Source organism: Aspergillus sclerotioniger, assembly GCF_003184525.1.
Source record: "Aspergillus sclerotioniger CBS 115572 chromosome Unknown BO94scaffold_10, whole genome shotgun sequence".
In the NCBI taxonomy this organism is placed as follows: Eukaryota; Fungi; Ascomycota; class Eurotiomycetes; order Eurotiales; family Aspergillaceae; genus Aspergillus; species Aspergillus sclerotioniger.
The window spans coordinates 953,764-980,508 of record NW_020291000.1 but is presented as its reverse complement, the minus strand read 5'-3'; the positions used below and the strand labels follow the sequence as shown (position 1 = coordinate 980,508).

The 26,745-nt window shown below is 53.2% G+C and overlaps 9 protein-coding genes across 9 annotated transcripts; 2 read left to right on the top strand and 7 right to left on the bottom strand.

Annotated features, from left to right (window-relative positions):
* Window positions 1-660: 660 nt before the first annotated feature.
* On the bottom strand, window positions 661-2,445 carry BO94DRAFT_545325 (putative MFS transporter; the record flags this gene model as incomplete). The annotated part of the gene is made up of 5 exons (XM_025613230.1): window positions 661-1,288; window positions 1,332-1,746; window positions 1,796-2,081; window positions 2,129-2,154; window positions 2,262-2,445. The coding sequence occupies 5 exons, from the start codon at window positions 2,443-2,445 to the stop codon at window positions 661-663; spliced, it is 1,539 nt and encodes a 512-aa protein (XP_025468981.1).
* A 1,371-nt stretch (window positions 2,446-3,816) lies between these two features.
* BO94DRAFT_534091 (fungal specific transcription factor domain-containing protein) lies at window positions 3,817-6,442 on the bottom strand. The gene is made up of 6 exons (XM_025611458.1): window positions 6,274-6,442; window positions 5,619-6,221; window positions 5,403-5,554; window positions 5,190-5,345; window positions 4,798-5,139; window positions 3,817-4,729 (listed from the first exon to the last, which is right to left on the bottom strand). The coding sequence occupies exons 2-6, from the start codon at window positions 6,156-6,158 to the stop codon at window positions 4,123-4,125; spliced, it is 1,797 nt and encodes a 598-aa protein (XP_025468980.1). The 5' UTR covers window positions 6,159-6,221; window positions 6,274-6,442; the 3' UTR covers window positions 3,817-4,122.
* Window positions 6,443-7,662: 1,220 nt separating this feature from the next.
* BO94DRAFT_31430 (uncharacterized protein) lies at window positions 7,663-8,803 on the bottom strand. Its single transcript, XM_025606847.1, has 2 exons — window positions 8,423-8,803; window positions 7,663-8,343 (listed from the first exon to the last, which is right to left on the bottom strand). Exons 1-2 carry the CDS (start codon window positions 8,602-8,604, stop codon window positions 7,962-7,964), a joined length of 564 nt encoding a protein of 187 aa, XP_025468979.1. The 5' UTR covers window positions 8,605-8,803; the 3' UTR covers window positions 7,663-7,961.
* A 2,349-nt stretch (window positions 8,804-11,152) lies between these two features.
* On the bottom strand, window positions 11,153-12,930 carry BO94DRAFT_565164 (cytochrome P450; the record flags this gene model as incomplete). The annotated part of the gene is made up of 4 exons (XM_025614476.1): window positions 12,756-12,930; window positions 11,584-12,696; window positions 11,367-11,533; window positions 11,153-11,306 (listed from the first exon to the last, which is right to left on the bottom strand). The coding sequence occupies exons 1-4, from the start codon at window positions 12,816-12,818 to the stop codon at window positions 11,153-11,155; spliced, it is 1,497 nt and encodes a 498-aa protein (XP_025468978.1). The 5' UTR covers window positions 12,819-12,930.
* A 3,155-nt stretch (window positions 12,931-16,085) lies between these two features.
* On the bottom strand, window positions 16,086-17,255 carry BO94DRAFT_463351 (zinc-dependent alcohol dehydrogenase family protein; the record flags this gene model as incomplete). Its single annotated transcript, XM_025608022.1, has 3 exons — window positions 16,086-16,577; window positions 16,649-17,047; window positions 17,100-17,255. The coding sequence occupies 3 exons, from the start codon at window positions 17,253-17,255 to the stop codon at window positions 16,086-16,088; spliced, it is 1,047 nt and encodes a 348-aa protein (XP_025468977.1).
* Window positions 17,256-18,511: 1,256 nt separating this feature from the next.
* On the bottom strand, window positions 18,512-19,945 carry BO94DRAFT_534087 (uncharacterized protein). Its single transcript, XM_025611457.1, has one exon. The coding sequence runs from the start codon at window positions 19,738-19,740 to the stop codon at window positions 18,649-18,651; it is 1,092 nt and encodes a 363-aa protein (XP_025468976.1). The 5' UTR covers window positions 19,741-19,945; the 3' UTR covers window positions 18,512-18,648.
* A 1,411-nt stretch (window positions 19,946-21,356) lies between these two features.
* Window positions 21,357-24,276, top strand: BO94DRAFT_623345 (uncharacterized protein; the record flags this gene model as incomplete). The annotated part of the gene is made up of 1 exon (XM_025617146.1): window positions 21,357-24,276. One exon carries the CDS (start codon window positions 21,357-21,359, stop codon window positions 24,201-24,203), a length of 2,847 nt encoding a protein of 948 aa, XP_025468975.1. The 3' UTR covers window positions 24,204-24,276.
* A 204-nt stretch (window positions 24,277-24,480) lies between these two features.
* BO94DRAFT_574310 (uncharacterized protein) lies at window positions 24,481-25,122 on the top strand (the record flags this gene model as incomplete). Its single annotated transcript, XM_025615012.1, has 1 exon — window positions 24,481-25,122. The coding sequence occupies exon 1, from the start codon at window positions 24,586-24,588 to the stop codon at window positions 25,120-25,122; it is 537 nt and encodes a 178-aa protein (XP_025468974.1). The 5' UTR covers window positions 24,481-24,585.
* Window positions 25,103-26,440, bottom strand: BO94DRAFT_623343 (uncharacterized protein). Its single transcript, XM_025617145.1, has one exon. It carries the CDS (start codon window positions 26,298-26,300, stop codon window positions 25,392-25,394), a length of 909 nt encoding a protein of 302 aa, XP_025468973.1. The 5' UTR covers window positions 26,301-26,440; the 3' UTR covers window positions 25,103-25,391.
* Window positions 26,441-26,745: the final 305 nt, after the last annotated feature.

Here is a 26,745-nt window from a genome sequence, read left to right as displayed (position 1 = left end):
AAAGGAGGGGGGTAAAGATGGGGTAAAGATGAAGGAGGAGGCAAGGGGGGGTTTGATCCGCGGCTACGGCGGATGGAGGCGTTGAAGGACTATGTCTCTCCGTTGGTATACGAGGAGCGAACAGGACCAGTGGACGGGGATAACTGGCTGCGCAGGGCAGCCGGGAAACAAGAGAGGTGGTTTGCAGAGAGGCAGAATAACCTGCTCATTGGACGGCAGGGGAAAGCGGTCAAGGGGATTGGGGAGGCGGAGGTGGCGGAGAAGGAGTTGTTGGGGAAGATGGAGGAGGTGGAGTGGGAGATGGAGATGGCGAGGGGACGGGCGAAGGAGCGGTTGGAGGGGCCGTTGGGGGAGTCAATGCAGGGGAGGGGCATTGTGCGGGATGATTTGGACAAGGAGATGAAGGGTTGGAGAGGAAGATGGAGAAGTTGGTGAAGGAGAGGGAGAAGAGGGTGACGAAGAGGATACAGCAGAGTGAGAGACGATTGCAGCGGGTGGAGAAGAGAGAGGCTAGGATCGCCAGGAAGGTTAGGTGGGTGGTGATTACGGGGGATGATGGGGGGTTTGATGATGGGGTGTATGAGGATGAGTATTGAGTGGAATTGATTCTTGGTTTGTTTAATTGGTTTTTTTTGGGGGATGGTGGTTGCTGGGAAGGCATCACAGAACGTATCGGAAGAACGGGTTCTGCTTGTCGGTGAGATCCTGGAATGCTAGCTTGTCGCGCTGGCTCTCGTCGAGGTCCAGGGCGTCGCGACGCCGGTTCTCCCGCCACAGCACTATGTAGAGTGCTGTCGCGGCTGCGATAGTGATGCAATAGCAGATCACCATGCCCTTCCACAGCTCTGGATAGTGCTGGTCAACTGTCTTGCTGTTGATTAGCTGCGGTCCGATGATGTTTCCAACAGTGTAGGCGACAAAAACTGTGGATGCCATGACGGTCTTCTTCGTCGCGCCGGCCACGTTGCTCGCACCAAGGGTGATGATGAGACTGACGACGGGTCCGAAGAAGCCGGTGATGGCGTACCCGACCACTGGCGCAGCAGGATGGTATCCCCATTCGGACTTCCAGATCATCACGCACCCGGCGATGACTGGGAGACAACAAGCAATAAGCATGGGGATGCGCATGTTGGGGACGCGCGAGGAGATGTATCCGCAGAGGGGGATGAAGATAAGGCAGATGCCGCCGACGGGGAACTGAAACAGAATCGAGTCGAGGGTATCATAGCCAAAGGTCAACACGATCAGGGGACCGAATCCTGAAATTGCTCCGTTGATGGTATATCTAACCATGTCAGCAACACTCACTACCACGGCAAATCACTCACGCTGCAGCCATCATAATCGCGACAAGATACAACTTGATATCCAGGAACGACTCCACAATCTGATCCTTCTTGATCACATGGCAACGCACTCCGGTCTGACCCCGACGCAGACGCTCCACGGCCACAACCCTCTCCTCGTGAGTCAGGAACCATGCCTCGACTGGCGAGTTGGGCATGACGCAGCACCACAACCCAAAGAGGAACGTCAGCGCACCAGCACAGATATAGATATACTGCCACGGCCGCAGACTCCCGGAATCAATCTGTCCAAAAGCATAGTTGAGTGCACTACCGATAATCGTGAACCAACCGGTACCCGAAAACCACCACGCTTGGCGCAGACTCTGCTCTTGCTGAGTATAATACCCACTGACGACCGTCATGAATCCGGTGGGAATGACACTTTCCACGAACCCTGCCATTATCAGCAAGCATACAGAAGATGACCGAGAGAGGAAACATACCCAGGAAGAATCTCTGCACAAACAGCCCCTGCCACGAGGTCACTCCCGCCGTCGCAGCACAGGTAACCGCCCAAAGCATCACCACAGGACCCAACACCCGCTGGATGCGAAACCGCTGCAGCACAAACGTCATCGGATACAAGCCCGCCATCATCCCAAAGTAGAAGATGGAGGTGGCCCAGCTGAGTCGCGAGGTATCCTTGGTGGCCGGCGTGGTGGAGTAATCCATTACCGAGAGCTGCAGGTCGGTCGTCATGCCAAACAGCGACGCACTGCCCAAGATAGCCTATTATGATTAGCTCGATGAAATGCATGCCAGGTGGCGGAACGAACCTTATCCCAGTAAACAAATCCATACCCTACAGGAGAAGTTAACAATGCGCCGGGCAAGAATTCATCCAGTTTCATCCATGAAGTATTTAGGTAAATGGATATTCGCAGCGCAGATATCGGCAAATAAACGAACCAATTAACATAGCCGGCATGAAAAATGCATCAATCTTGCGCAAAGCTCTTTTTTCAATTGCGGGGTCAATCTCCCCCGCTTCGTCGCTGACTACAGCCCAGGCGACATCCTTGTCGGTTGCTGCACCAGAAGGATGAATTTCCTGCTGGTGAGGCTGGGAACCAGCGCTGGGGACTTGGATCATGATTTGGCTGCTGTGGGTGTGTGGGTGAAAATTTGGATGCGGGATGGAATGTAGATCTTGCCCGCGATGGTTGGTGGATTGATTGTCTTCCCGTTGGTTTAAGGTTTCGGGTAAGTGCCGCTGTCTGCCCACAATGTCATTTGAGCAGAATTGTCTTCGACGAGGATGTGTTGAATTGCACAGTTGATATGAAGTTGTTGGTTTGGATGATGGTGATAAATTTGGCCGGGACACCCCTTTGCGTGTGGAGGGGTATCAGGGTGTGAGTCAAGAAAAGTATCATCTCGGAAGACTGTGCTCCGAGTTGAATAAAGGTGACTAGCTATGAACTGTTATGGTTTCCTCAACAGTAGACAGGCGTGGGGGATCGACTACGATAGAGATATCGTCGTACTTCGTAGAAAACAGCCCCTTTGGGTATTTATTATTTGGTTGCATCCTCCGTACGGGCACGCAAATCCCAGACTGATGGTATACTAGATGGCTGCTCGCATGGTAGGATCTCTACTGAAAAAGACTGACAATATGAAGATTTGACGACTGGTAATCGGTTGATGGTTGGAGAAAAGTGTCGAGTCAACCCCGAGAAACCACGTGCGGCCACATGATGGTAGACACCACCAGATCCAGGCAGAAACTCGGGCCGACTCAACTGGTCAGTTGGCGCAATCAAATCTGTACCGGTAATGGTATGGTAAGGAAGGTATTAGTGGGACAGAATGCGGGAACCTCCACTGATGAGCCGGCCAGCTACCCTCCATGGGTGGATAGGTTACACATGTCCAACAGAAGGCGATGCGCGATTTTCCATCGATAGATGCAGCATTGTTTCCTCCTAGGTGATGACATCACGAAGGGGAGGCACGGAAACCAATTCCTGGCAGACCGATTGATAACATGGCCATGGATCAAGGAAATTCGCCTGCGGGCTGATCGCGCCCGCTGCCGCCGATGATTGGTGAATCGAGAGCGGCAGCCCTGAAAGCGATCCTGATTCGCATCTGGGCCTTACATGGCGCATCAGACTACCCCGAAACAAGCTGCAACCCCCCAGCCAAGTAGATTAAAACAGACTCAAGACGTCGGGATTTGTCCGGGATTCGCAGCACAGTTCTATGCTTTAGGCACCTGACCAACTCGCCGACCCGATGTGCTCTCGGTGAAAGTGACGGAAGGGGCAACTCAGGCGAGCACAGTAATCTACAGCTGGCTCATCAACCTCGTAGGGCAGGAATGGCACGTTGTGGCAGGATTCGGATCCTCGCTGGGCAAGAGGTAGGTACCGATGTAGCTAGCAGCGGCGGCAACGCACTGGCCTGGCGCTAGTGCGTGCAAACGCACAGACGACGTGGGATGTTGAGTAGTTCAACTAGCCAGCCTGGCGGACGCGATGCGGGGGCACACCAGGGAGTCATTCCCATCGGAAAAGTTCGCCGACCGACTAGATTCGCTGTTTCTCTGTGAGACCGGAAGAAAATTCCGACCGTCTGGCAACGGTGACACGTCACACGTCGATCCTAGGGATATCGGGGTTTAGTTCTACGCCGGCTCCCGTGGTCCAAGGCACACCGGATCCGAGATGGGTCTCTATCCAAAACAGGGAACTGCACGCAGTGGCTGATAATAAAGGTGGTTCATTAGTTCGTAATAAATTATGATTCTAGTTGGCCATTCCCTTCAACCCTCGGTTGAACTGCTTCCCTTCGCGTCGTCCTCCGATGCGGCCGGATCTCGGCGCGACTGTGAGATACTCAGGGTATCCCATTTGGTCAGAAACTGGTCCATATCGACATCGTCCTTGCGAGCGGAGCCCTGACGCACGACCGTCGTGAAATGCGGGTAGAAGCTGCTGAATTCCTGGGCGTCCCTCTCCTTCCAAGCCAGCGTCTCAAAGTCGGTAAACAGGGCGTCGGTTTCCTCAGGCAGCACCACCTGGGTCTGATTGGCCGACAGCTGGATCATGCGCAGGATGCCCTTGGCCAGAGGGAAGCGGCGGGAGAAGGCACGGGCGATGATGCACAGCTCGATGAAGGCGTTGCGGTTGGCGGTGGTGTCGAGCGACTCCATGAGGGTGAACATGCCGATGCTGCACCACTGGATGGTGGAGGGCGCCATGCGGTCGATGCCCCACTTGTCGCGGTGGACGCCCAGCAGCGCCGCCACCCGGCGGGCGGACGACAGGCACAGCTCCCGAGCATACCCGGCCAGGCCCGCCTCCAGGCTGATCTCCTTGTTGGACCGAAGAAACCCGAAGATCTGCATCACCGTGGTGTGGTAGAACATGCTACCAAGGGGAGAAGAAAAACAATGCATCAGTAGATACCCCTGGCATGGTGGAGTAGACACACTTACTGTAGACTCAGGACGTGTGGGACCACCGCCGCCTCGGCACTCAAGCAAGGCGGCAGGTGGGCATACCAGCCCTGCATCTCGTGGTAGATGCTCTGGACAAACCCGACCCACTGCGACGGGGCCACTTGGTGTTCCACATCGTGGAATCCCACGCTGATCCGCGTCATGATGCAGCAGAAATCGCACCAGCGATCGAACACGCAGTTGTGATGACCGCGAATGCCTTCTACTTCGCGGGGGTATGGGTACCAGACATCGTGGGCGTCGCCATGCGTGACCGGGATCCGTGGCCGTTGCGGAGGGCGGAGGTTGAGATGCTTCATCAACGACACCGTGGCCGTGCTGTCAAATTGTGGGTTAGTCAATCCTTTAAACTAGATCGGGGAACCTACGATGCCATATTGAAGGCCCCCCAGAGCGTGCGGTTGACGATGTAGTCGAACGGGTCTGCTGGGTTGGGCGGATGCCTTTCGGCGTGCTCCTCAGCGCCTCGCATGGCCAGGTCCAGGTACATCCAACCCAGCCGGTCCTTGCCCATCAGCACCATCCTGTCCCCAGCCATTTAGTATATGGCCCGCGTGATCAAGCGATTTCCAACCACTCACCGGATAAACAACACCAAGAGCCCTTGGATGGTCGGGATTTTCGACCCGCCATCCTCCTGTTCCAGCCGTCGACGTGCTTCCTCATAAAAGTGGTCGCCCCGCGAGAGCGTGTCATTGGGGGTGGTGAACACTTCCGCATAGTCCGAGTAGTACTACCACCGTATGGATGTTAGTTCTATGGAGAAGAGACGTCCCGGTAAAATCGGATACACCTACGCAGGCCTCGGAGAGAATGGCGTTCACCAAAAAAGGGGAACAGAATCGACATTTCAGGTTGCCAGCCTGCATGTCGCGAAGAAACGCGTCCTTATCCAGCCAGTCGAAGAACGGATAGGTCCAGGTAAACCACAGCGAAACGAGATGCGACACGAGGTCATCATCGGCGGTCACCTTGGTCCACGGCTTGGCGGGGACCCGATAAACCGGGCTATCGGCGAGCCGGCGCACATCGAGCATGCGACGGGGCGCTCGTGAATGAGACGACTGCTCCTCCTCGTCCTCGGACGGGCGAGAAATCTGATTCCGGAGCTCGCGCAGTTCGGGTGACAATTCAAATTCTTTCGGGTTGAATTGTTGCGCCAGGAAGATCTTCAATTCCTCATAGGACGCGTTGCTCCGGATCAGATTCAAAAGCTGTGCCAGGCGTTTACTCTCGCTTTCCCGGAGGGCATCGATCAGTCGTACCAGGGTTTCCTCGGCTTGCTCCAGACGTTCCAGCTTGCGCTTCATGGCATATTTGCGGCGCATGTCGGCCATCTCGTCGACCACACATGGGATGCCGTTGTTTGTACAGTGTTGGCATGGTGGATCGCCTCGGCACTAGAAGGAGGTTAGCGGACGATGAGGCTCCGATGTGATGGCACGGAGATACCATTCATGACGGACGGGCTTGCAGAAATCCCACCTTGAGCTTCTTCTGTTTACACGCCTTACAGGCGGTGGTCTTGTGTTTGCGCCCCTGGACTACATTTTCCGGAGCTTTCGATGACGATGGCTGACCAGGAGCTGGGGCTAGGACACGCGAGGACTGCGACTCGGACATATAGAGAGGTGGCGAAACGGACAGGACGACTACGGTGCAGTCGTCTGGGGAGAGGTGAGTGGCAAGGAAACAACAGACCTCGGTGTGGTAGTTGGGGGGTGGCAATTGGAGAAACTACGATGATGAATGGATTGTCCGGAGCAGTCGTGATCAGAGTTGTGGGAGTGATTGGTAGTGATCGTGGTACTACCTAAGTGATAGTGCTCGAGGTAGATTTATTTATATATGGGAAACAGCGGCCCAATGCTGGATGGTCGAGGGATGCTTTTCCGGGCTCCATTCGGGTGCTGCATGGCAAAGTCAGAAAAGAAACGACAAAGAAAACAGGAAAGGGAAAAAAAAAAAAGAGGGAAAAAGGGAATTCACTGAAATTAGAATAAAGAAAAAAAGGAACCAAACAAAAACACAAGGAAAAAAAAAAAGGAGGAATGAGAAAAATAGCAGAGCGCGAGGGGGAAGCTTAAACGACGGCAGCCAGTCAGCGACAGAGAAGAGGACGGTAATATTGTTCTGGAAAACCAGGCGAGACGGCGGTATTTCCGCGGGGCGCTCCAATTGCGGCCAGTACCCATACAGACAAGCCTCGCGACTGCTCCAGTCTTGGCCAGGCCTGTCGCTGGTGGCATTTTTATCCGCCCAATCAAGCACCCCGCGCTAACGCCAATGAGGGGGCTCCGTCGGCCACCAGTGTCGGAGTTGGCATACTTCATTAGGCTGAGAGCAGTCAAGCTGCACCGCACCAATTACCCATCTGAGGGATTACGAGGTACGCCATACCAAGGTTTGACACCAAAATTGAATTGCCCCCCCCGTAAAACTGGTGTCAGACCTGTCTCGCCCGCCCTTTCTAGTCTAGCGGACCATGCTGGTAGCTGCTGGTAGCTTCTGGAGTCTAGGACCGCCAGTACCACCAGTACCATACTTGAGCATCGTCCCGGGGGCTCCTAGTCCCGGTCGGGACGATGTGCCTTGACGGTTTTACGGTTCCTGTTCGTTCACCAGCCCCGTGATGGGATCCCACACATACACCGTAACCTTAGTACCTGAAGTACCCGAGGCCAGGCCGAACTCTGTCATGAACACATGGAGCCTGTCGGCCAGTCAGACGGGTGGGTACGGGATGCATCCATCTATCGGCAGTGGCGACGGACGGTACGCTACTACCATAGTATGATGTTGGGATCACGCCTGCAGAAGATTTGGCCAAGCCCAATTATCGAGACGCTGGCGAGGGGGAAACATTAGCCAGCCAATGTGTATTCAGTCAGTACTGTGAAGTAGCTGCATGGTTGGGTGGACCTGGTCGGCATTCCAACCTTTCGCCGGGGTTCCGAGCGAATCACCTGACGCGCCGTCCGCCTGCGATCGCAGCCATAGTGCCTATCTTTAAGTCTCTTAGTATCGTCAGATGTAATTATGAGTTCATCCCACCCCCTCCGTGTGACATCAACTAGCAGGAACCGGATGGATTTACGGAACTGTTTTCCAGACACGGCGCCCATGGCTCGGGACATCGCTCATCCACCCAGGCAACTTCTGAACTCTCCGTACCTCGCCTCGCATGGGGTGATGCTCACGCATTCGAGGGGTATTGCCGAATACGGGACACGCAGACCCAGACATGCACGACGACATCCACACGTCTCGTTTGACCGGGTCATCAGGTGGCGATGGGAGGTTCCAGATCGTCGTCCAACAACTAGTAAATACCCCGTCGATGGTAGTGTTTCCCCCTTCGTGGAGGGAATTTGATTATACCCATTTGGGATGGACACGCATGAAGGGATAAGCCTGACATCTCCAGGGCTAGTGATCAGGGCTTGCATGGCCCTAGCAAACATCACGCTATTTGGACCTCCAGACGGGCCCAGACCGAGATCGCGCCCCCGGAAGATTAAACTGTAAAGAAATGACAAGGGAGTTAACGATGCCTCCGAGATAAGCGGGTGGAATTGGGTAAATGGTCGAATGACCTTACCGGCCGGGACTACGGAGGAGGCCGTCACCCGCTTCCCAGTTCCTAGCTCTCAGTTCCCACACGGACCGTGGCATTATTACTATTATTATGCCAGTGGTTGTTTCAGGCCGTAACCGGGATGGACCTGCCCTGCCCGCCGCCAGCCTGGATTGGATCCGCCACTGGAGCTGGAGCTCGGACATCTGGGAGAATCTGGCTTCCAGGCGATAATTCCGACCTCCAATCAACAAGGTCTCAAGTTATCAGAAATGAGCCAAGACGGAGGGAGTCCTGGGTGGTGCCCACGGTAAGTGTAACGAGTGACAAGTAACGAGTAACGAGCATGATCGCCAGCCGAGAATTGGGCTAAACCACGCACAGCCGACAGACACCTGAGCCATCAAGCTGCTGGATCCAGTAAGCCCCCCGGATCATGTGAGAGCCCGACCACGGTCATTGTTTGTTCTTTGTTTGCTTCGGATCTCTCCCCTCCCCTCCCATTATGCATCCAACCCATCACTCACTTCTTTCCAGAGCCCGATCACTCATCCTTCATCCGGGCGACGCAGGTAGGGTCAAGGGTGCGAGAATGGCACCTCTCTCAGTGGACACAATTCCCTAGCCCCGATTGCGGGCCCCGACGGCTGAGTCCACGTCGCCAGGCCAGAGAAATAGGTGAGGCCCAACCCTGTCCGACCAGATGCCAGCCTGGGCCTCTCGGATAACATCCGGTCGCTGGTTGGTTGCAGTACCCGGCTGCGCCTCTGTTGGACGGTTGCACTGCAGTCAACTGCTTCCCTGCAGCTGGGCGTTTTCCGCGGTCATCAAGGTCTAGTGCAGCTGTCATGCCTTGTAGCTTACGCAGAATCGACCGTTCCAGGCAGGGCTGACGGACTTTTTCCAGGCCACGGAACATACCGTGATCTGGCGGCAACGAGGTCTAGATCAACAACAGGTAAGCTCGATCACTCCCCCCATCCGTACTTTCATTTCCTCGCTAGGCATGATTGGGATGCACCGAGCATGCTCGGATTGAGACTGTTTGATAGGTTAAGCCAATCACCCGCGCACAGGGGAACAATCTTTCGCACTTACCTGGCAAAGAGGTAATTCCACCCGGCGTGACCATCCTCCCATCACCTCGTTGGCATCGTGCGAGAACCTCCATCCATTATCGACTCCGCCACGATACTAGCCGAAACGTCGGGATCCTGTCATAATTCGTCGCCCTTCAGGCCTATCGGCATACCACTGTCTTTCCCAACAAGGACGGCCCACTTTCCCTCGACCGCTACCACTCAATAGAACGGTGGAGCCCAACGCGAATTCTTCAGATTGGCCAGCTTGGCAAAGAGGTCCGAATTGATTGAGAGGGCAGGCGGTACGACCGACAGGATCGAAGCACTCAAACACGCGGCTCCATGAACGAAGACAGAAAGGAACAAACAAACGAGCTGAGTAAGATGTCGGGAATATCCGGACTAAGGATAGACGGCCAGGGTGTCATAGTACTCTTGCCTCCTGGACGGCTTTTCCGAAGCGCGAATATCGCTAGTCGTCGAGTTGTCCCTTTCGAGCTGGGACTGGCGCTGACACAGACTGTAGTCTGCCGTGAAACTCCTGACAGTTTGGTGAAAGAGTAGCAGGGCTTCCTATAGGATCTGCGGTGCAGAACCCCAGCCTCGATCTAGCGTCCTTCTGGAGGCAACCCCGGATTAACCACACACTACCCTATGTCGGAAAACACGGCTCAATCAATTGCAGCTGGCGACGTGTAGATTCGGCCCTCCAGTTGTCGATCATGGTTCCTGCAAAGGTTAACGGTCTTATACGCAGGGCATACATGACTCCACGTCGAAGGATGTATACTAAGCATAGGGGATACCAATACTGGTGGCCGCCGTTGCTTATCGGGCGAGTGCAAGGCTGCGACAGGACCATGTCGCTATCGCTGCATTTGTGAGGATCGAAAAGATGGGAATACCATAACAAGTGGGCGATCAGCGATAATGCTTTGTTTTGTTCAAGATTTCTTTCTGTACGCTGGCGTCATTGCAGCATTGGTCCACCATCCTGGATGCATGGGCGGGGACGCTCGAACTTTGCGACCGTGGGAACTGTCTAAAGTTAGAGCCGTCTCAGACGTCATGCCAATGCGACGGCGGATGTCATGATGAGACAAAAACCTTCCAGCATCTGCACGTGGAGTGTGGACGGACAGGGAAGGAGTTCTACGCCGCCTTTCCAATCTCTGGGGATCCGGAAATGTGTTGCGGTGGCCACGTCGCGCTTGGATCGGTCGGATTGCCACATGACGTCACGGGCCTCTGCCCTCGCCAGCCATTTCCCCTTTGGGAAGTCGTGTTGCCATCCACGATCGCGTCCTCGGCAATGCTCCTCGCCAGTATCTACACAGCAACCCTCTCTCCGGGCAAAGGATGACAAGCCAGCATTCAAAATACCGCCCGATCAACGAGCTATAGCGCAATCGTCTTCTATGGCAAACTACCGTAGCGCCACCATCTGGGGATCGAGGCCTACGGCTCTTAGTGTAGGCTTGGCTCAGCCACCCGTTCCAACGAACTTGACTGCATGAACAAGGCACTAACTCCATGGACTCAAACAACAAGCTGAAACAGACATTCTTCACCAGCGACCCAAACCGGATCCACGCTCAATGCCACGTGTTTTTAACCCCCACAACCCTGGCGCAAAAAGCCACAACGATCGATCTCCACCAAAAAGCCGCATCTAGACCCGTGGGGTCAGTTGGACCATCAGGTTGTTCTTTTCCCATAGCGTCCACGCTCTTTGCTTCTCCCAACCTATCGATTCCGGAGCCAGGGTCAGATCAAAGTGAAAGAGGACCTTGGCCAGGATGAGTCGCATCTCATGATACGCGAGGCTTGTGCAAACATTAGACATGATCCCAACAACACGTGTGACACTAGACAGGGGGCCTCACTTTTTGCCCAGGCAGTTGCGAGGGCCGAAAGAGAATGGCTGGAAAGCAGCCTTGTTGTCGCCTGCAAACTCAGGGTCGTCAGTCCAGCGGTCAGGGAGGAACTCATCGGGCCGGGTGAAGTTTCGCGGGTTGCGATATGTGGCCCAGTGGTGTACGGAAACCGCCGTCTAAGCCCTCACATTAGTCTGAGACGGGAATGGAGTGGGGGGGCACCTACATTTCCAGGCATGTATTCGCCGCAGATTTCCATACCCTCCTTGGGGGTGACACGAGGCATTCCCGAGGGGACGGGCGGGTACATTCGCAAGCCTTCCTCGATGCACCGGTTCAAATATTTCATCTGTGCCAAGCGGAGCATATCGATATCCGAGTCCCGCTCAAAAGTGTCTCGAACCTCCTTGGTAATCTTTTCCAGCTTGTCGGGGTTCAGCAACAGCTGGTAGGTGAGGCCGCTCAGGGCCGTGGCGGTGGTTTCTGTGCCGGCGACCATGAACAGCTGGGAATTGGCGTACATCTCCTCGCGACTCAGACGTAGGGAGTCCTTCTGTGCCATGATGAGACCCCAAATATCAGGTCGGTCGAGACTCTGATCCACTCGCCAATCGACCCGCTCCTTGCAGGACTGATGATGTGACGCTTGCCTTTGTTTCAGTGACCGGGGAAGAACCTGGTTGAGCAAAGAGGAGCACCATGGGTAGTATCGTGCGACACGTTTAAGAGTATTGACCTTGACGCTGGAGAAGATGGAGGTCACCCATCCTACGTTGCCAGTGCCTGCCAACAGATTGAGGGGATCTCCAAAGGTCAGATCACCCATGATGTCGAACGTGGTCAGGTTGTACATCAGAACCATCTCGATCTTTGCTTTGGGGTCAGTTTCGACGATCGCTCGGAGCTTCTCGATCAGCATGTCCGCGTAGTGGGCGATGAGTGGCTGCTGCTCGCGCAAGGCCTTGTCCGAGAAGGCATGCGAGAAATTGCGACGGAAGCGCGAGTGGTCAACAGCTGGGGCGCGGATGATGTCCGGGATTCCGTTCAGAGTCCGGCCAAAGAAGCGTGTATCCTTCTCGGTGGACTTCTTGGTCGCGCTCGCGTGGCCGTAGATACTTCTCCATGCCTCCGCGGACGAGTAGCTAACCTGGTCGGGGGAGGTTCGGACGGCGTCCCCATAGACCAGATGGAGGTTTCTCACCCAGGCAAGCTCATCTCCCGCGAGATAGTGATACATATGGACCAGGCGGGTGACTGCCGCTAGTTTTGGTCCTGGGAATTTATGTACAGGGTTGATGAACCACTCGTAGAAGCATTTTCCCGCGACAAACAAGAAGACCTAGAACAAGTACCGACGTTAGCAGTTGGAGAACCTGGTCTGGGATGGACTGCACCTACAAGGCCAGCTGCCAGTGGAAGGTAATGCCCATCAAGGGTCTCTGCAATACGTTCATAAATCATCCTGAATGTCAGGGGTAACACTCAATCACAGTCAAGCGATCTTAAGGAAGGGATTGGCCGCGCTGAATGCAGACCACCCTCTCCATGGGCTCACGGAGGGTATTTATCCCCTCGCTCGACCGGAGGTGTTGCACGGCGATACAATCGTCATCCCGGTTATGTCCTCGGGGACCTGCACAAAGGCCACGCCGATGCTGGACCAAGCCGGCACACGACCCGCTGCCCCCCAATGCTGCATGAAAAGCTGTCAACCGTGAGAGGTCTCGGCCGCAAGGCGAAACACAGACCGATGCAAGTGACGACGCCCGGCTCTGAAGCGCCGAGCACCGAGCGCCGCGCAGGGAAAGACCCAAAGCCTCCTGGACGCGTTTGGCAAGACATCTTGCGTCGAAGGCGCGGTTGGAGCCATGGCCGACCGGGCGGGGAAGCTGAAGAGTGGAGTCTGTGGTGCCTTGGTGCGATGGATGGCGTCGAAAGAGGGGCCGATTGCCTGTCGATCGCCGAGAGACATCCTCGTGATGGATAAGCAGAATAACTCAACTTCCTCTACCCGGCATGCCGCATGGGATACAATGGTGCTAGGACCTCTGTCCGTCGGCTACCTCTAATGACATCAACCCAACGTGGGGAGGAAGAAAGGGAGAATCCAGGGACGTGGATGGAAGGAGCAAGTGTTGTCACATGCCATGAATTGTGCTGCTGGCCTGTGCACAGCACCGTGTCAATGATCGCTGCAGATTGGTATAATTAGCAGGCAAGGGATTGGCCTGCATGTGTGCCGTTTCTTCCGGTTGTCAATGGTCGAGCGGCTGATTAGTGATCCCAGATGCAATGCACCGTTGCAGGGATGTCATGTCGTCAAGTGTGTAACCATCCAGCGGTGAATGGGATTGTTTTTCCCTCCGATCAATAGTCTGGTCCGGGGCTTGTTGCTGGCCAATGTGAGTTGAGAAGCTCTGCTGATCCCCCTTTAAACTCGAATCTAAACTACAAGCAGCAACACATCGTCCATAAGCCATATACCACTTTACATCGGGCTCGACATGCTTTCCCACCCCCTCGGATCGGGTACACAGATGAGGTCTCGGTTGACCGGGACGGAGCACCAGCTACGCATAACACCGCCACTTATATACTCGGCGTCATCAGCTTCAGCGGCCAAGCGACGTAGGATCGATTACCTTTGCTTAGTGTACAGTGGATAAGCACTTTAAAGGCACGGAGTTCGTTGGTCGGGAGTGCAGTGATGTCAGTCAGGCTACCGACCTGGGAAGTGGAGCTTCGGGCATGATAGGCTATCACCGGGATTGAGTGATTATGAAAGCGGGCAACGGTACTCCGTACTTTCCAATGGATTCGGGTTCATCAACGGTACCCGGGAAGGATCAGGTACAAATCCCTCGGCGTGGATCGGGATAAACTGGTGGGGTTTTGGCGGTGATTGTTGATATGTGCATGTGAAAGGATGGATGAGCGGTTGCGTTGCTTCCTCGAGATCATCTGGACGAAGACGGTGATTGTTTCGCTATCTACGGAGAAGCTGTTCTGGAGCATTTGAATCTGGCTCTTGAGAATATCTTGGAATACTAGACCAGCGAAAGGTGGTATCTACCTCAGCACAAGCCCCCCTTTCCAATGCCACCCACCAACACTCCACTCGCCTCGTCAGGGGGTGACCATCCAGAACAAGGCAGAGACCGTCGACGTAGGCAGCCAGATTCCCAACCCCAACCTTTTATTTCCTGGCCGACAAAAAGCCTTGGGAAGTCAGAGAGTTGAGGGGGAACCGCGAGTCGGATGGCCCCGGGCCTTCCTAATCGGGTCCGGATGTCGGCATCCCTGGCCCGATCGGGGCTAGTGCTGTTTTCCCTGTCGATCATCATCTGCAGCTGCGACTTTCGACATGAGCCTTCGACCTTCTCCTCTGCGTCATCTGTCTCTTCTCCTCTTATCGCTGGCCATTTCAACGCTTAGCTCAACGTCTCCCCTGTTGGCCATGTCCCACTCACCTCTCACCAGCACTGTCTGGCGATCTGTGCACCACCCCCATTAACCTAATCCATACACAATGTCATTGTACATTGAGTGATTTCCCTGATATGACGCCTGTGGCTCGCAACTAAGCCACGGGGCAAACGGAACTAACCCTGGCAGCCAGCTCATCGCCTGTCCGCTTCCCCGTGCGGGCGTGCGCCTGGCTGTCCTCTTCCCTTCATCCGTCATCGTTTTTCAATCCTCGTTGTACCTGATATCCAGTTTCTCGATTGATTCAACACCATTGAGTGACCTTGAAATTTCGTCAGTCTTAACAAGAGTGTGGTGATGATATCACGAACCAGAGGAGCCTTACATTGCCTGAGACTATCGGCTAGTATGGAGGTTGCCCGGGTTAGAACCCAAGAAATCGGGTTCGCTGGAAAGCCTAATCCAGTGGATGAGGTCCTGCAAGCCCGTCTCGATGCTTTTATTTTCCAAAGCAACATGAGCCTTATACGGGCGGGAGTTCATGCTAGTGCTCGCGCAAGGCGTTTGGTTTCTTTGGTTTCGTGGCCCGTAACCGCTCTTAGAGGAAAACGATTTCTGGCTTAAAAGGGTGGCCGCGCTTATGTCCCCAACCGTCAACACCATGAACAAAGGCATTCGGTCAATGACAGACCGTAATACTAGTAATGGCCCATGCGATCTTTAGAAGAACAATTTGATGTCAATAAGAAGGTGAATCGGATGACAAAGCGCAGAATCGCTACTAATAGCGTCAAATACCTCCCCAGAATCTTTAGCAGAAGACCTCGTGGTACAGTTATGTCCCCACTTTGCAGAATGGTCTGGCTTTATCCCGAGGGGCCATGGCCAATGTTTGCACGGCGGAGAATCAAGTTCGTCAGGAATACCAATGCAGGTTCCGGAAAGACGGGAATTCGACTGACAGTGGAAACCTTGGGCTTTATTTTCCCCTCGGTCTTCGGCAACCGTCGCCAGCCCTGTCAGGAGTGACAGCATAATCCTTTACGGTTCGGAACCTCTCCCTTGCGGGGAGGATATTCAGTGTCCATCCCAATGGCTCTCTCCGATTGGTGAGAGCTATAATTAAGTAATCCTTTATTGCGTGAGCTATTCTAATGCTTCCTTCCGACTCTAGCCGTAATGTCTGTTCGATATGTCAGATAATGCTCGCTAATCATTATCGCCTAGTATCCAAGTGATCTATATACTGTGACACTATACTAATTACAGTCATTGTCACCCATCCAATGGCCCGAGAATCACTCAACCCACCCTCACGCAGACCTTTGAGAAATGTTTCTGGTCGTCCATATACCGATATGCATCAGCGGCCTCCTCAAACCCAAACACCTTATCATCCACCACCGGCTGCATGCCATGTTTCTCAATAAACGCATTCATATCCTCGAACTGCCTCCGGGTGCCTAATAGCACCCCTCGTGCAGTGCACAAATTAACGAGGCAGTCAATCAAAGTATTGACATTTCCATCTGGAGCTCCCCCCAATAAACCTGTCATGGCAATCACGCCTTCCGGCCGCACCGCTTTCAGCGACTGTCCAGCAGTCGACAGCCCACCCACATCAACGACAAGATGCACACCCTTCCCATCTGGTGTGAGCTGTTTCGCAGTCTCGCCCCAGTTCGGATCAGCCCGGTAATTGAGTACATGATGAGCGCCGGCCGCCTTGAGTTTCTGAGCTTTTGCCTCAGAACTAGTCGTTGCAATTACCGTGGCACCGCAAGCAAGTGCAAACTAACCCAATGTCAGCATGGCTCCTCCACCTTATTGACAGGCCGAAAATTAGAATGATGAGTACGACGAACCTGCAACGCAATAATCGAGACACCACCTGTCCCCTGCACCAAGACCACATCGCCCTTCCTTGGGGCCCTCGACTCCAACCCAAAGAGAGCATTCCAAGCAGTCAACCCCGCACAAGTGAGGGTACTGGCTTCGAGAAAAGAGAGACTCGGTGGCATTTTTACTAGGGCAGTCTCGTGAAATACACCGAATGGACGGAGGGTCCCATCGACCTGTTGTCCAAGTCCACTGCCGATGTCTGCGAACGTGACAGGCTCGTTTTCGGGTTTCTGAGGAACCATGTAGGTGCAGACTTTGTCGCCTGGTCGGAATGTTTGGACTTTGGGACCAATGGATTGGACAACTCCTGCTCCGTCAGAAGCGGCCACAATGTTGGGAGTGATGGTGAGGGAAAAGGCACCCTGGATGGCCGTTAGCTGTGGGGGCAGGTTGGAGGGTAAGAAAGAGCGATACCTTGGCGATAGCTAAATCGCGGTGGTTGAGAGATGCCGCGTGAATGCGCACTAGAACGTCATAGTCACCTAAGGAGGGAATGGGCTGATTTGGGACGGATCTGAGGCTTTCAAGGCCATTTTGGCCTTCGAGGATCCAGGCTTGTGATGTCTCCATTTTGTCGTTGACTAAGTAAAGTGAATTTGGCTTAAAGCTTGGGGACTGGGGCAGTTTAAGTACTAAAGGTGGGGTGAAAGAAAAGGCCGGGAGACGGGGATAATAGGGCAGCACAAATCATAACCGCCGCCCAGGAACTGGATCCCTGATTCAAGTTGGGTTACGACAGTTGGAACGAAAACTAACTCCGGCATGATGGCTACCGGCTAATGCACATGTCACTCACTCCCGATAATTGGTGTGGGGATTCTGAATCATGCCTAAGCGAAGCAAGGGGGATCACGACTCATTGACAACCATGCTGGGGCGACTCTGACCAATGGGATATCAAGGTGGCGTGACCCCTAAACCGAGTTGATCCAAGTTTTGAGGCCAAACTCAATTGGTGTGGCGATTCGGTGAGCAATTTGGATTGTGATTGATGCGTTTGACCCACTGTATTAACGGGTCGTTTTACCATTCTGGTCCTTCACCATCAGGGGCAGTGATATTTGGAGGGTGAGATAATGAGTTAGCGGACGCGATATCCATACCTGTCCAGAGCGACAGTGGAATGTCGGATACATATACGCTGTTCAAGTTATTGCCACAACCTACCTCGCTTTGGGATGAAACACTACTTGTATCTGAGTAGCATTAGATACTCTATATCCCCACTGTCACGATCCAAAACCAGTGACTGTATCTAGTTCCGACCATGGATTCCAAGACACCAGCACTAGAGACATCTGTACGTATCAACTTCGAATTATCAGATCGATGCATAGCGAGATAAAATTGCTGAGTTATTGAGATACATATCCCTGGCACAATTCAGTGGATGCTAGTTCCAAGATGGTCCCAAATTGATTGATTCAGCAGTCCTTAGTCCACCTTTCCTGACCTGTCGCAAGCATAAATGTATATTTCCAGGCGGTGAGCAATTCCGAAAACATTGCCGCCAGAATTTGAAGTCGACAAACTCCTTGAGCTTGTCATAGCTTTTTCTTATGCTCTATCAGGACTGTTATTAACATATCATTAATACTGATTATGACCAAGATGCGATAGCCTAATACTATTCTGCAAAGAATAATTCGTGAAGATGTGTATAGTGGGTCCGGGATAGCTAGATTGTCCAATCGGGTAAACTAGGGAACTAAGGGAAGAAGACTTTCTGTCTAGGTAGGAATATGATTGGTTCAGATTTGTGCCAAGCCGGCAGGGGTGAAGCCGGAAACGGTTATGCCGGCAGTGCACCTCAGTGATGCATTTTGATCGAATTTTGAGGATATTCCTATGGAGTTGGACTAATATACATCAACTAGCTAGTGTACATCTCAAAACCAAAGAAGATATTGTAGATACACCATCCAACATACAACCACTATCCCACATAACGCACACCACAGACTCAAGCATGATCAATCGGCGACGGCCCCGCCTCAATCGGGTACGTAAAAATATAGTTCGGTCCATCGGCCATCAATCCATCACCACCAGGTCTCATCTGCGACGCCGGCAGCCACAACTTCTTATCAGCCGTCACCCACATCAGATCCGTCCACAGCAGCACCTCATCCTGGATGAGAATCGTCGCGCGACCCTCGGGCGTAACCTTCCAAATAGCCAGGAGATTCGTATCACTAACGTAGATGTTCCCCGCTCCGTCGATAGTAGTTCCACCAGTACTGGGGGTCAATGCGAACGGTTCCGCGTAGTCGCCCAATGTAGCCGCCAGAGTAGCGTTGGTGAGGGTAGCGTCAACGTAGGCCGTTTCAATACGGTACAGGCCGCCATTGCAGGGCTGGTAGTAGAGGTAGACTCCGTCAGGGGAGACTTCGATTTGGTCGAGACCAACGGAGAGGGTGCTTCCGGCTGCGCCGTACCCGGGGACCAAAGTGCCGTTGTACATCATGGGGAAGTAAGCTTGGGCGGAGGAGTCGTTGGAGAGAACGCGCACGCCGGTGCCGGTGGTCATGTTCATGACGAGTAGGGCGCCGGCGGTGTCACTGAGGTAGGCGACGTCGCCAGCGGCATTGAAGCGGACGTCGTCGATGCCGCTGGTCGAGGCTTTGATGGAATCGAGGTAGTAGAGTTTGTCGACGGCGTTGGTGGTGAGGTTCACGCCGACGAGCTTCGTGGAGCCGTTCACACCCGTGGAGCCACCGTCTACTAGCCAGTAGCGGCCGTCGGGGCCGATGCGAGCGCCGTCAATGCTGACGAAGGTCTTGCTAGGGTCCGAGGTCGGGTCGCTAGAGTTGTACGAGTTCCAAGCTGCGTTGGGGTAGAGGACGGTGGTGTTGTCGGCGAGGAGCTCGACGGCTTGTGGGGGGAGGGTGGTGGAGTAGCGCTGGGAGAGAAATTTGCGGCCATCAGAGGAGATGCTGATGCCTTGGGTGGCGCGTTCGAGGGAGTAGGCGAGTTCCAGGCCGGGGGTCTGGCTGGTTGCGGCGGCCAGGGGGGCAGTGAGGCCCAGGAGGCCGAGGAAGAGGGCTGCGGACATGGTTGTGCTCGAGCTGGGAGAGATGAGAGGGACAGCGAGCCTAATTGATAGATGGTAGGGGACCTGGCCAGTGGCTTTTATATTGAGTCTGGGGGTTGGATAGGAGGACATCTCCGCCATGCCAAGCCACGCCAAGAGGAGGCGGGATGCAAAGAAGGAGCCAAGCTCGAAAAAGCTTAGCCTCCGCATTCTTCACCGTTTCAACTGGCCGGATCGACATCCAGAGGGATTTCCACGCGGCTTGAGCAGGTTATGACTGCATCGGTGGAGTCGCCAGGTCGATTCGATGGACTTCTAGGTGCTTCCGGATGCTCGCGGTGCGGAGGACATGATGGTATGTAGTAATGATCCGACCCTGGAGAAGCTTGTACCAGCCAGATGAGGCCTTGGTCCCACTGCTTGCGTGTCTGGCACGATGTACATGGTCAGGTAGGACATGCGCGATTTCAAAGAGTCAAGGATCAGGAAGGATCTTTCCACCTGCCCCAAAGGGAAATGATGTGCAAAGGATTGCTAAGGTCAATCTATATCGCCGACTTTAGCAATGCCAAGCCATCAAAGCTGAAGACACCTGATGGTATACGGATCTCTCGGAGACAATGGGCTGATAAAGGGGAGAGGCTCCGATCTTGGCGCAGGTGATGGCCAAATACTTCTGAGTTGTCGGTTTTCTGCAAAAGAGAGTGCCACAAGAGTCTTCCACCATTCCTTGCCAGAGCATCAGATTGCAGAGGCTTGAATACTGAGATAGGGTAACGTATCCAGGCACTGAACAGTGTCAGTAAAGGGACATGTCTCGACGTTAGATCGGCATTTGGGGAAGCCGCGAAGCCTCCATCTGCCAATTGAATTTGCCTAAAAGACTACCCTCACCTGGCATCTTGAAAGCCATGTTGGGACCTTCCGTCAAGGCGTTCGGAGCATGTGATATGATGTGTCAGGAATGTTAGCTCAAAGAAATCGAAGAAAGAGATGATGTCGGGGCTACTTAGAAGGCTTCGCGTATCGCAAAGGCCACAACAAGACAGAGGGCAACGCGATTCTACAGGTCATCCCCGCCTACCAGGCAACAAACCCCTTGCAGTATGATTCGCTATACTGACCGAGGTCAGATAAGACTTTAGGTCAAGGGAAACTTCGCTTTCGCTAGACGACCCGGTGAGACCATGGGTATGACATACTGACAAGGTGCCAGAGAACTTGTTGGGACATGTTTCTCCGTCTGCTCCCCAGATAGATGCGATCTATCGGTTTTAGACTTCTGGTCAGAGCTTTGACAGGCCTGACCGACAGCAGTGAGATGGCCATGAGGGTGGAGATTGGAGACCGCGGACTCGCAAGTGTCGGTCATCATAGATGGACTCATCCGGGGCCATCCGATTTGTGGGCTGCGTTCGTAATTCGACCTGGCTTGGAATAGTGGCTTATCGCCGGCAGGGATGCGCGCCATGGTTAGCGCGTCGTATAACGATCCATAGCGACCAGACAGCAATAAATTCTTTGTTCACGCGTCTTGCACGCGACTGTTGAGCGACTGGTCACATTTAAGTCTCCGTCCCCTCCCCAACGGCCCAGCTCATGCAAAACAATTTCTATCCCAGACATCCACCGCCACAATGCCAGCACCCCCATCCTGGAACCGTCTCAGCATTGACCAGGCCGCCTCTCAGGCTTATAAGCTCTTGGAGAAGAATTGGACTACACGGAATATTGAAGGACTCAACAAAGTGCTTTCTCAATATGAACGGCTCCTGCCTCATGCTGCCGTGGACAGCCCCGGAAGATGTACACTGCTCTACATGATTGCCATGGCATTGACCATTCGCTATGAGGTAACCATGGCGTCCAAAGACATTGAGAACGCAGTTACATACACCCAATGTGCGCTGTTTTGGCTCCCCGATGAGCCAGTCCTTCAAGCAGGATGCGCACGAGCCCTTATCTATCGGCACCAAAGTACCGGGTTTGACCCAGATCTTGATCACGGCATTGTAGACCTTGAAGACGCGATGACCTCTCCTTCATGGAATCGTGCTCAACAGTGCGAGAATGCATCGCTCCTCGTGACGGCATATACACTGCGTGATCGTGGCGACGATGACTTCGAGAGAGCGTGGTCATTAATGAGCAAACTTATCGCTGGAATGCCTCTTGACATCGACGAACCTTTGACTGATGGCTTCCCAGAAACAGAGGAGGAGGTGGCGAAGCTTCCCCAAAATCATTCATTACGGACAGAGGGATGGATCTTGCTTGCTCGCCGCACAAGCAGCCGGTATAACCGGACGGGGCAGATCGAAGATCTCGAGACAGCCATCTTGGCATTGGAAAGCGTGTTGCCGAGGCTGTCGCCAGGGGATCACGTTTGGCGTCGCCTTGTACAGCAACGCCTGGGCCAGGACCTACGGTTGATATTTCAGAAAAATGCCGATGTTGCTGATATCAGGGCAGCATATAGACATCTTATGAAAGCTATCCGTGCGCCTTTGCTGGATGAGTTCGAAAAGGTCAATCTGTTCGTGGAGCTGTGTCAAGTCTTGATCTGTCGGCATGGAGCAACCGCAAACAAAGATGCGTTCAACCGAGGGGTCGAAATCCTGGAGTCTTTGGTCCCATTCGTGAGACACAAGAAGGGCTTATGTATGGCCAACTTGGGGCTTCTTTATAGCTATTTGGCTAGCGCAGAGAATCTCTGGGTGCAAGATGCCATCTCAAAGACTGAAAAAGCGGTGGCTTCAATAGGCGTGACAGACCCTGTTCGGGCAGGGCTTCTCTACAATCTAGGAATGCTACTGCTGGAAAGACGACGATGGGAACAGGCCGATGGAGGGGCGGGATTGGGATGTATGGTCCAATGCTGTCAACGCCCCACAGGTAGCCCGTTGGCTCGTGTTCTCAGCGCGAGGAAGGCGGTTGAGCTTTTGATATTGGACGGCCATTTGGAAAGAGCCCGTGAAGTCGCCCAGATGGTGCTCCACCTCCTGCCGTATGCCTTTAGCCGAGATCTCGAGCGTCAGCATCAACAGCGTTCCCTCAGGGAATTCAAGGACTTTGCGAGTGATACCTGCTCCATGTTGCTGAAGCAAGGCTATGCTGATGAGGCTCTCATTACAATCGTGTTCGTGCGGGATATTACCAACCCATACATCCTTGACTGTCAACGGAACCTGCCCGACTTGAGTCAGAGTCATCCAGAATTAGCGGAGGAATACGAGACTAAGCAGGAGTTGTTTGCTCAAACTGCTCACGGCGGGGATATCGGAATCTCTGTACGAGGGAGGCGCACAGCACTCCATCAGCTCCAAGAGTGTGAAGAACGAATTCGCCAACAAGCGGGCTTCGAAGACTTCCTCCGGCGGCGGACCATCCCAGAGCTGATGGATTGCGCCCGGGATGGACCTATTGTTATTGTTAACTGGTCACATATCAGTTGTGAAGCTATTCTTATCATGTCGTGTGGCATTGATACCGTCCCTCTGCCAGACATGATGTCTGAGGCTCCACCAGAATCCAAGCGACATCTTACTCGGAACGCGAATATAGGCAGCGATGCTGAAGATGCGGACCCGAACTACGATGAGTCTGACCGGGAAGATGATATTTCTTCCCTTACAAAAGAGCTATCTTGGCTTTGGGGTACCTGCGTCCACCCAATTTTGGAAACGCTCGCTTCCCATGATGCAATATCCACCACGGGCGATAGAAGTCGGGTTTGGTGGATGGGAACCGGAGCTGCCAGCGGCCTTCCATTTCACGCTGCTGGGGAGGACGACGAGGATAGTTGTCTTCACCAGGTAATCTCGTCCTACGTACCGTCTATCAAGGCACTTCAAAACGCACGCGCAAGGGCGGCAGAGCAGCTAGAAAGGAATCACCGATCGTCCGTCCTGGAGATCATGATGGTTGAACGATCTGAGGATTGCTGGGCAGGAGGGATGAATCATGATGAGCAGGATCTACTACGGGCAGAGATAGCAGTCATTGTGAGGGATATGGGAAATATTCGTATGGAAAACCCACAATTTAGGCTCACTAGCGGTGGGGTTGTGCGTTTCGTCTGCACAGGACATCCAGACCCTCAAGATCCTGCACATGATTATTTCCTCCTTGAGAGAGAAACTGAATCGGGATCAGTTACTGATGGAATCACCATATCCACGATCCTCAACAGAAAGCCGACACACTATAGATCAATTTGCTCCCCACCGGAAATAGTGTATCAATCCATAAACTCCCCCACCAAGGGTTTGATGGATGAGCTACGCTCCACATGTCCTGCTCATGTCGTTGATTCCATGTGGCCTTGTACCGATGACACATACAACGAGATACAAGAATATTTCGCCATTTCGGATCCTACCCGGGGGGTTGCAGAGGCTGTTCGAGATGCCCTGCTGGAGACCAGGGATGAATTTGGGCCTAAATGTCCAGCCTGGGTAACATTTACTCATACCGGAGCCTAGACTGTGTCTCTGACTTTCTATTATGTTTGCTGTCAGACATTTCATATTTTCCACCTCGAGCATATCTCGGAATCAAAATGATTAGTGTTTATTTGTATTTACTTGGATAATTATCTGTGTTATGTTATTCTTGTGTTTTTACGTTTAATCCTACCCAATCCACTTTGACATTTAGTAAGAAATTCCAATTACCATGTAAGAGTAAGCAATCGTGACAGAGAGGATATCGTAATAGTGACTACATATGACATCCAATTGACTATTGGTGCCAAGGACAGTGATTCTCTATTCCTGTGTTACCTCCATCAACCTTTCCTTCCTTCTTTCCTCCAACCTATCCATCTCCCACCACACCACCACATCCCATCATCTATCTTGCAAAATGACCACTCCACCATCTCCATCAATCAAAATGGCCACCAAAGACGACACCTCCACCCAAATCACCACCATCTCCAATCTCAAAGACACCTCCATCTCACCCACCCTCTGGTACCGCCTGCACGTCCTCATCTCCGACCTCCAGAACTTCAACAACCCCACCTCCCAAACCCGACTAGAAAGCATCACTGATCCCTCCTTCATCGTCCCTCCATACTTCTCCTCCGACGAAGCCAAAAAAATCAAACAGACAGTCGTCGATACCACCGGCAAGACCTTCACACAAATGGTGGAAGAAGGCCTGAATGAGCGACTCGAATGGCGCCAGAAGAAACGTATCGAGAGTGGGGATTTTCGCGTCTGCGCGGCTCACGATCTGGCTCCTGTTATGGGGCGTGCGTTGGGGATTGATTTGAAGATGTTGGAGAAGGATAAGGCGTTTGGGAAGTTGGTTGAGCAGAAGGGGTTGGATTTAGGGGAGGGGGAGGGTTGGGGTGGGTTGAAGAAGAAGTCGTTTGAGCCGAAGAAGAGGAGGTGATCTTGCTTTTTTTTCTTTTTACCTATTTGCTTTGGTTTGAGGGGTTGCGGGTTGTTTTGCTCAGTCTGAGGGATGCAGAGGTTTTGAGGGGGGCATAAGCTCGAGATATTACCCTTTTCGGTATGATCCTGAGGACTGATACTTGATGTATCTTGATCCAAACAATTCAACATAATATACATACAACCCATAAAAGCAGCTTTCTATATCTCCTATCGTACATTCTCGGCTTATTATTCATTCCCAAGAGTGGAGAGACATCATCCACCTCAGGACCTCAACCTCCTCATCATCTTCCACCACAAAACCTGCGCATAAACCACATGCAACTCATACATCACCCACGGCAACATCCTCCAATCCCTCGTAGACCGATCTCCCCCAGGATACATATTCATACACTCTACACAAACATACGTAACCCTCGCTTTCTCCTCCGACACCCTCTCTACCATAAACTCCTGAAAACCCCCCTCCATCAACCGCCACGGCAACCCAGCCCTATCCACCGCATTTACCAACCCATCCGGAAACTTCCAATACACGACAGCGCCCGCTACATCCCTCCCCTCACCACGAACAGTACTCTCATTCGAACAAAATTCCGTGACAGGTTTAACCGCCTCAGAGGGTAAATCTCCAGGGTGAAGTGTCATCCCCTGTTTCGAGGACCAAGTACCTAGCAGAAATGCACCCATGGTTTTTGCCCTTCCGAAGAGGTGGTGGCCGGGGGTGAAGGATAGATAAGGGATAGATCTATCCAAGAGGATAGTTTCTATTCCCGTGGACCGGGCAGAGAGGAATGCGGAGAGGAGGGTTTGTGTTAGGTCGTGGGTGGAGCTTTTCGTATTACTATCATTGGGTGATTCGAGCTGGGAGATGGGTATTTCGGCTTGAAGGGCGACGTAGGAAGGGATCCAGTGGGATTTGGGCCCGCCGGACCAGCGGGTCAGGAGCGGGGAGGATTTCATGCCCCATGGGGTAGGGGTGGGGGTGGATGTGTCGGAGGGGGTTTCGAGGAGGGTTCGACAGGCGCTGGATTTGGGGAGGTCGGTGATGGGGATTCGGGGGAAGGATTGGTCCAGGTGGCATTTGGTGAGGTAGGCGGTTAGAGTGGTGAGTGATGCTAGGGAGAGGATGGATGTGAGGAGGGGATGGCGGTGGATGAGGGATCGCATGGTTGGTGGTGGGATAGGGTTAAGTGGTGGAGGTATGGTGGTTGGGTCATAACATGGAAAATGAGGTCTTGGTTAGAGTTGGGATGGGAGGAAGGAATCTGTTCCTCTATTTAATGTAGGTGTGAGAATGGATTGGAATCATAGAAGTTGTGAAGACTAGGACAGGTATTAGCATTTATAGATCTGCATACTACTAGAGGATATCAGCAGGTCGGGTAAAAACGGAGGGTGACATCAGATGAGTCAGAAGGATTCGGAGCCATCCGGGATTTGCCTAGCGTGGTCAGGCGGAGTTTTCCCGCTATCAGATCCTAAACGCAGGCATGATTTGCTATAACTATAGAAGGTGGCTGCCAATTTGTCACCGGGCATCTAATCCATCGCGTTTCATACCCCGCCTTGTCTGAACGTCAGGCTTTGGTTGGATCAATGCCCAAGATTCTAG

Bases quoted from the DNA above. Each gene is read 5' to 3' on its own strand.
- BO94DRAFT_534091 (XM_025611458.1), bottom strand. From the start codon at position 6,158: ATGGCCGACATGCGCCGCAAATATGCCATGAAGCGCAAGCTGGAACGT. The intron at 5,346-5,402 runs GTGAGTGGTTGG...GGCTGGGGACAG, and splicing joins CTCTTGGTGTTGTTTATCCG to GATGGTGCTGATGGGCAAGG. The intron at 4,730-4,797 runs GTAAGTGTGTCT...TCCCCTTGGTAG, and splicing joins CCACACGTCCTGAGTCTACA to CATGTTCTACCACACCACGG.
- BO94DRAFT_31430 (XM_025606847.1), bottom strand. From the start codon at position 8,604: ATGTCCGAGCTCCAGCTCCAGTGGCGGATCCAATCCAGGCTGGCGGCG. The intron at 8,344-8,422 runs GTAAGGTCATTC...ATTTCTTTACAG, and splicing joins CTCCTCCGTAGTCCCGGCCG to TTTAATCTTCCGGGGGCGCG.
- BO94DRAFT_534087 (XM_025611457.1), bottom strand. From the start codon at position 19,740: ATGTCCGCAGCCCTCTTCCTCGGCCTCCTGGGCCTCACTGCCCCCCTG.
- BO94DRAFT_623343 (XM_025617145.1), bottom strand. From the start codon at position 26,300: ATGCGATCCCTCATCCACCGCCATCCCCTCCTCACATCCATCCTCTCC.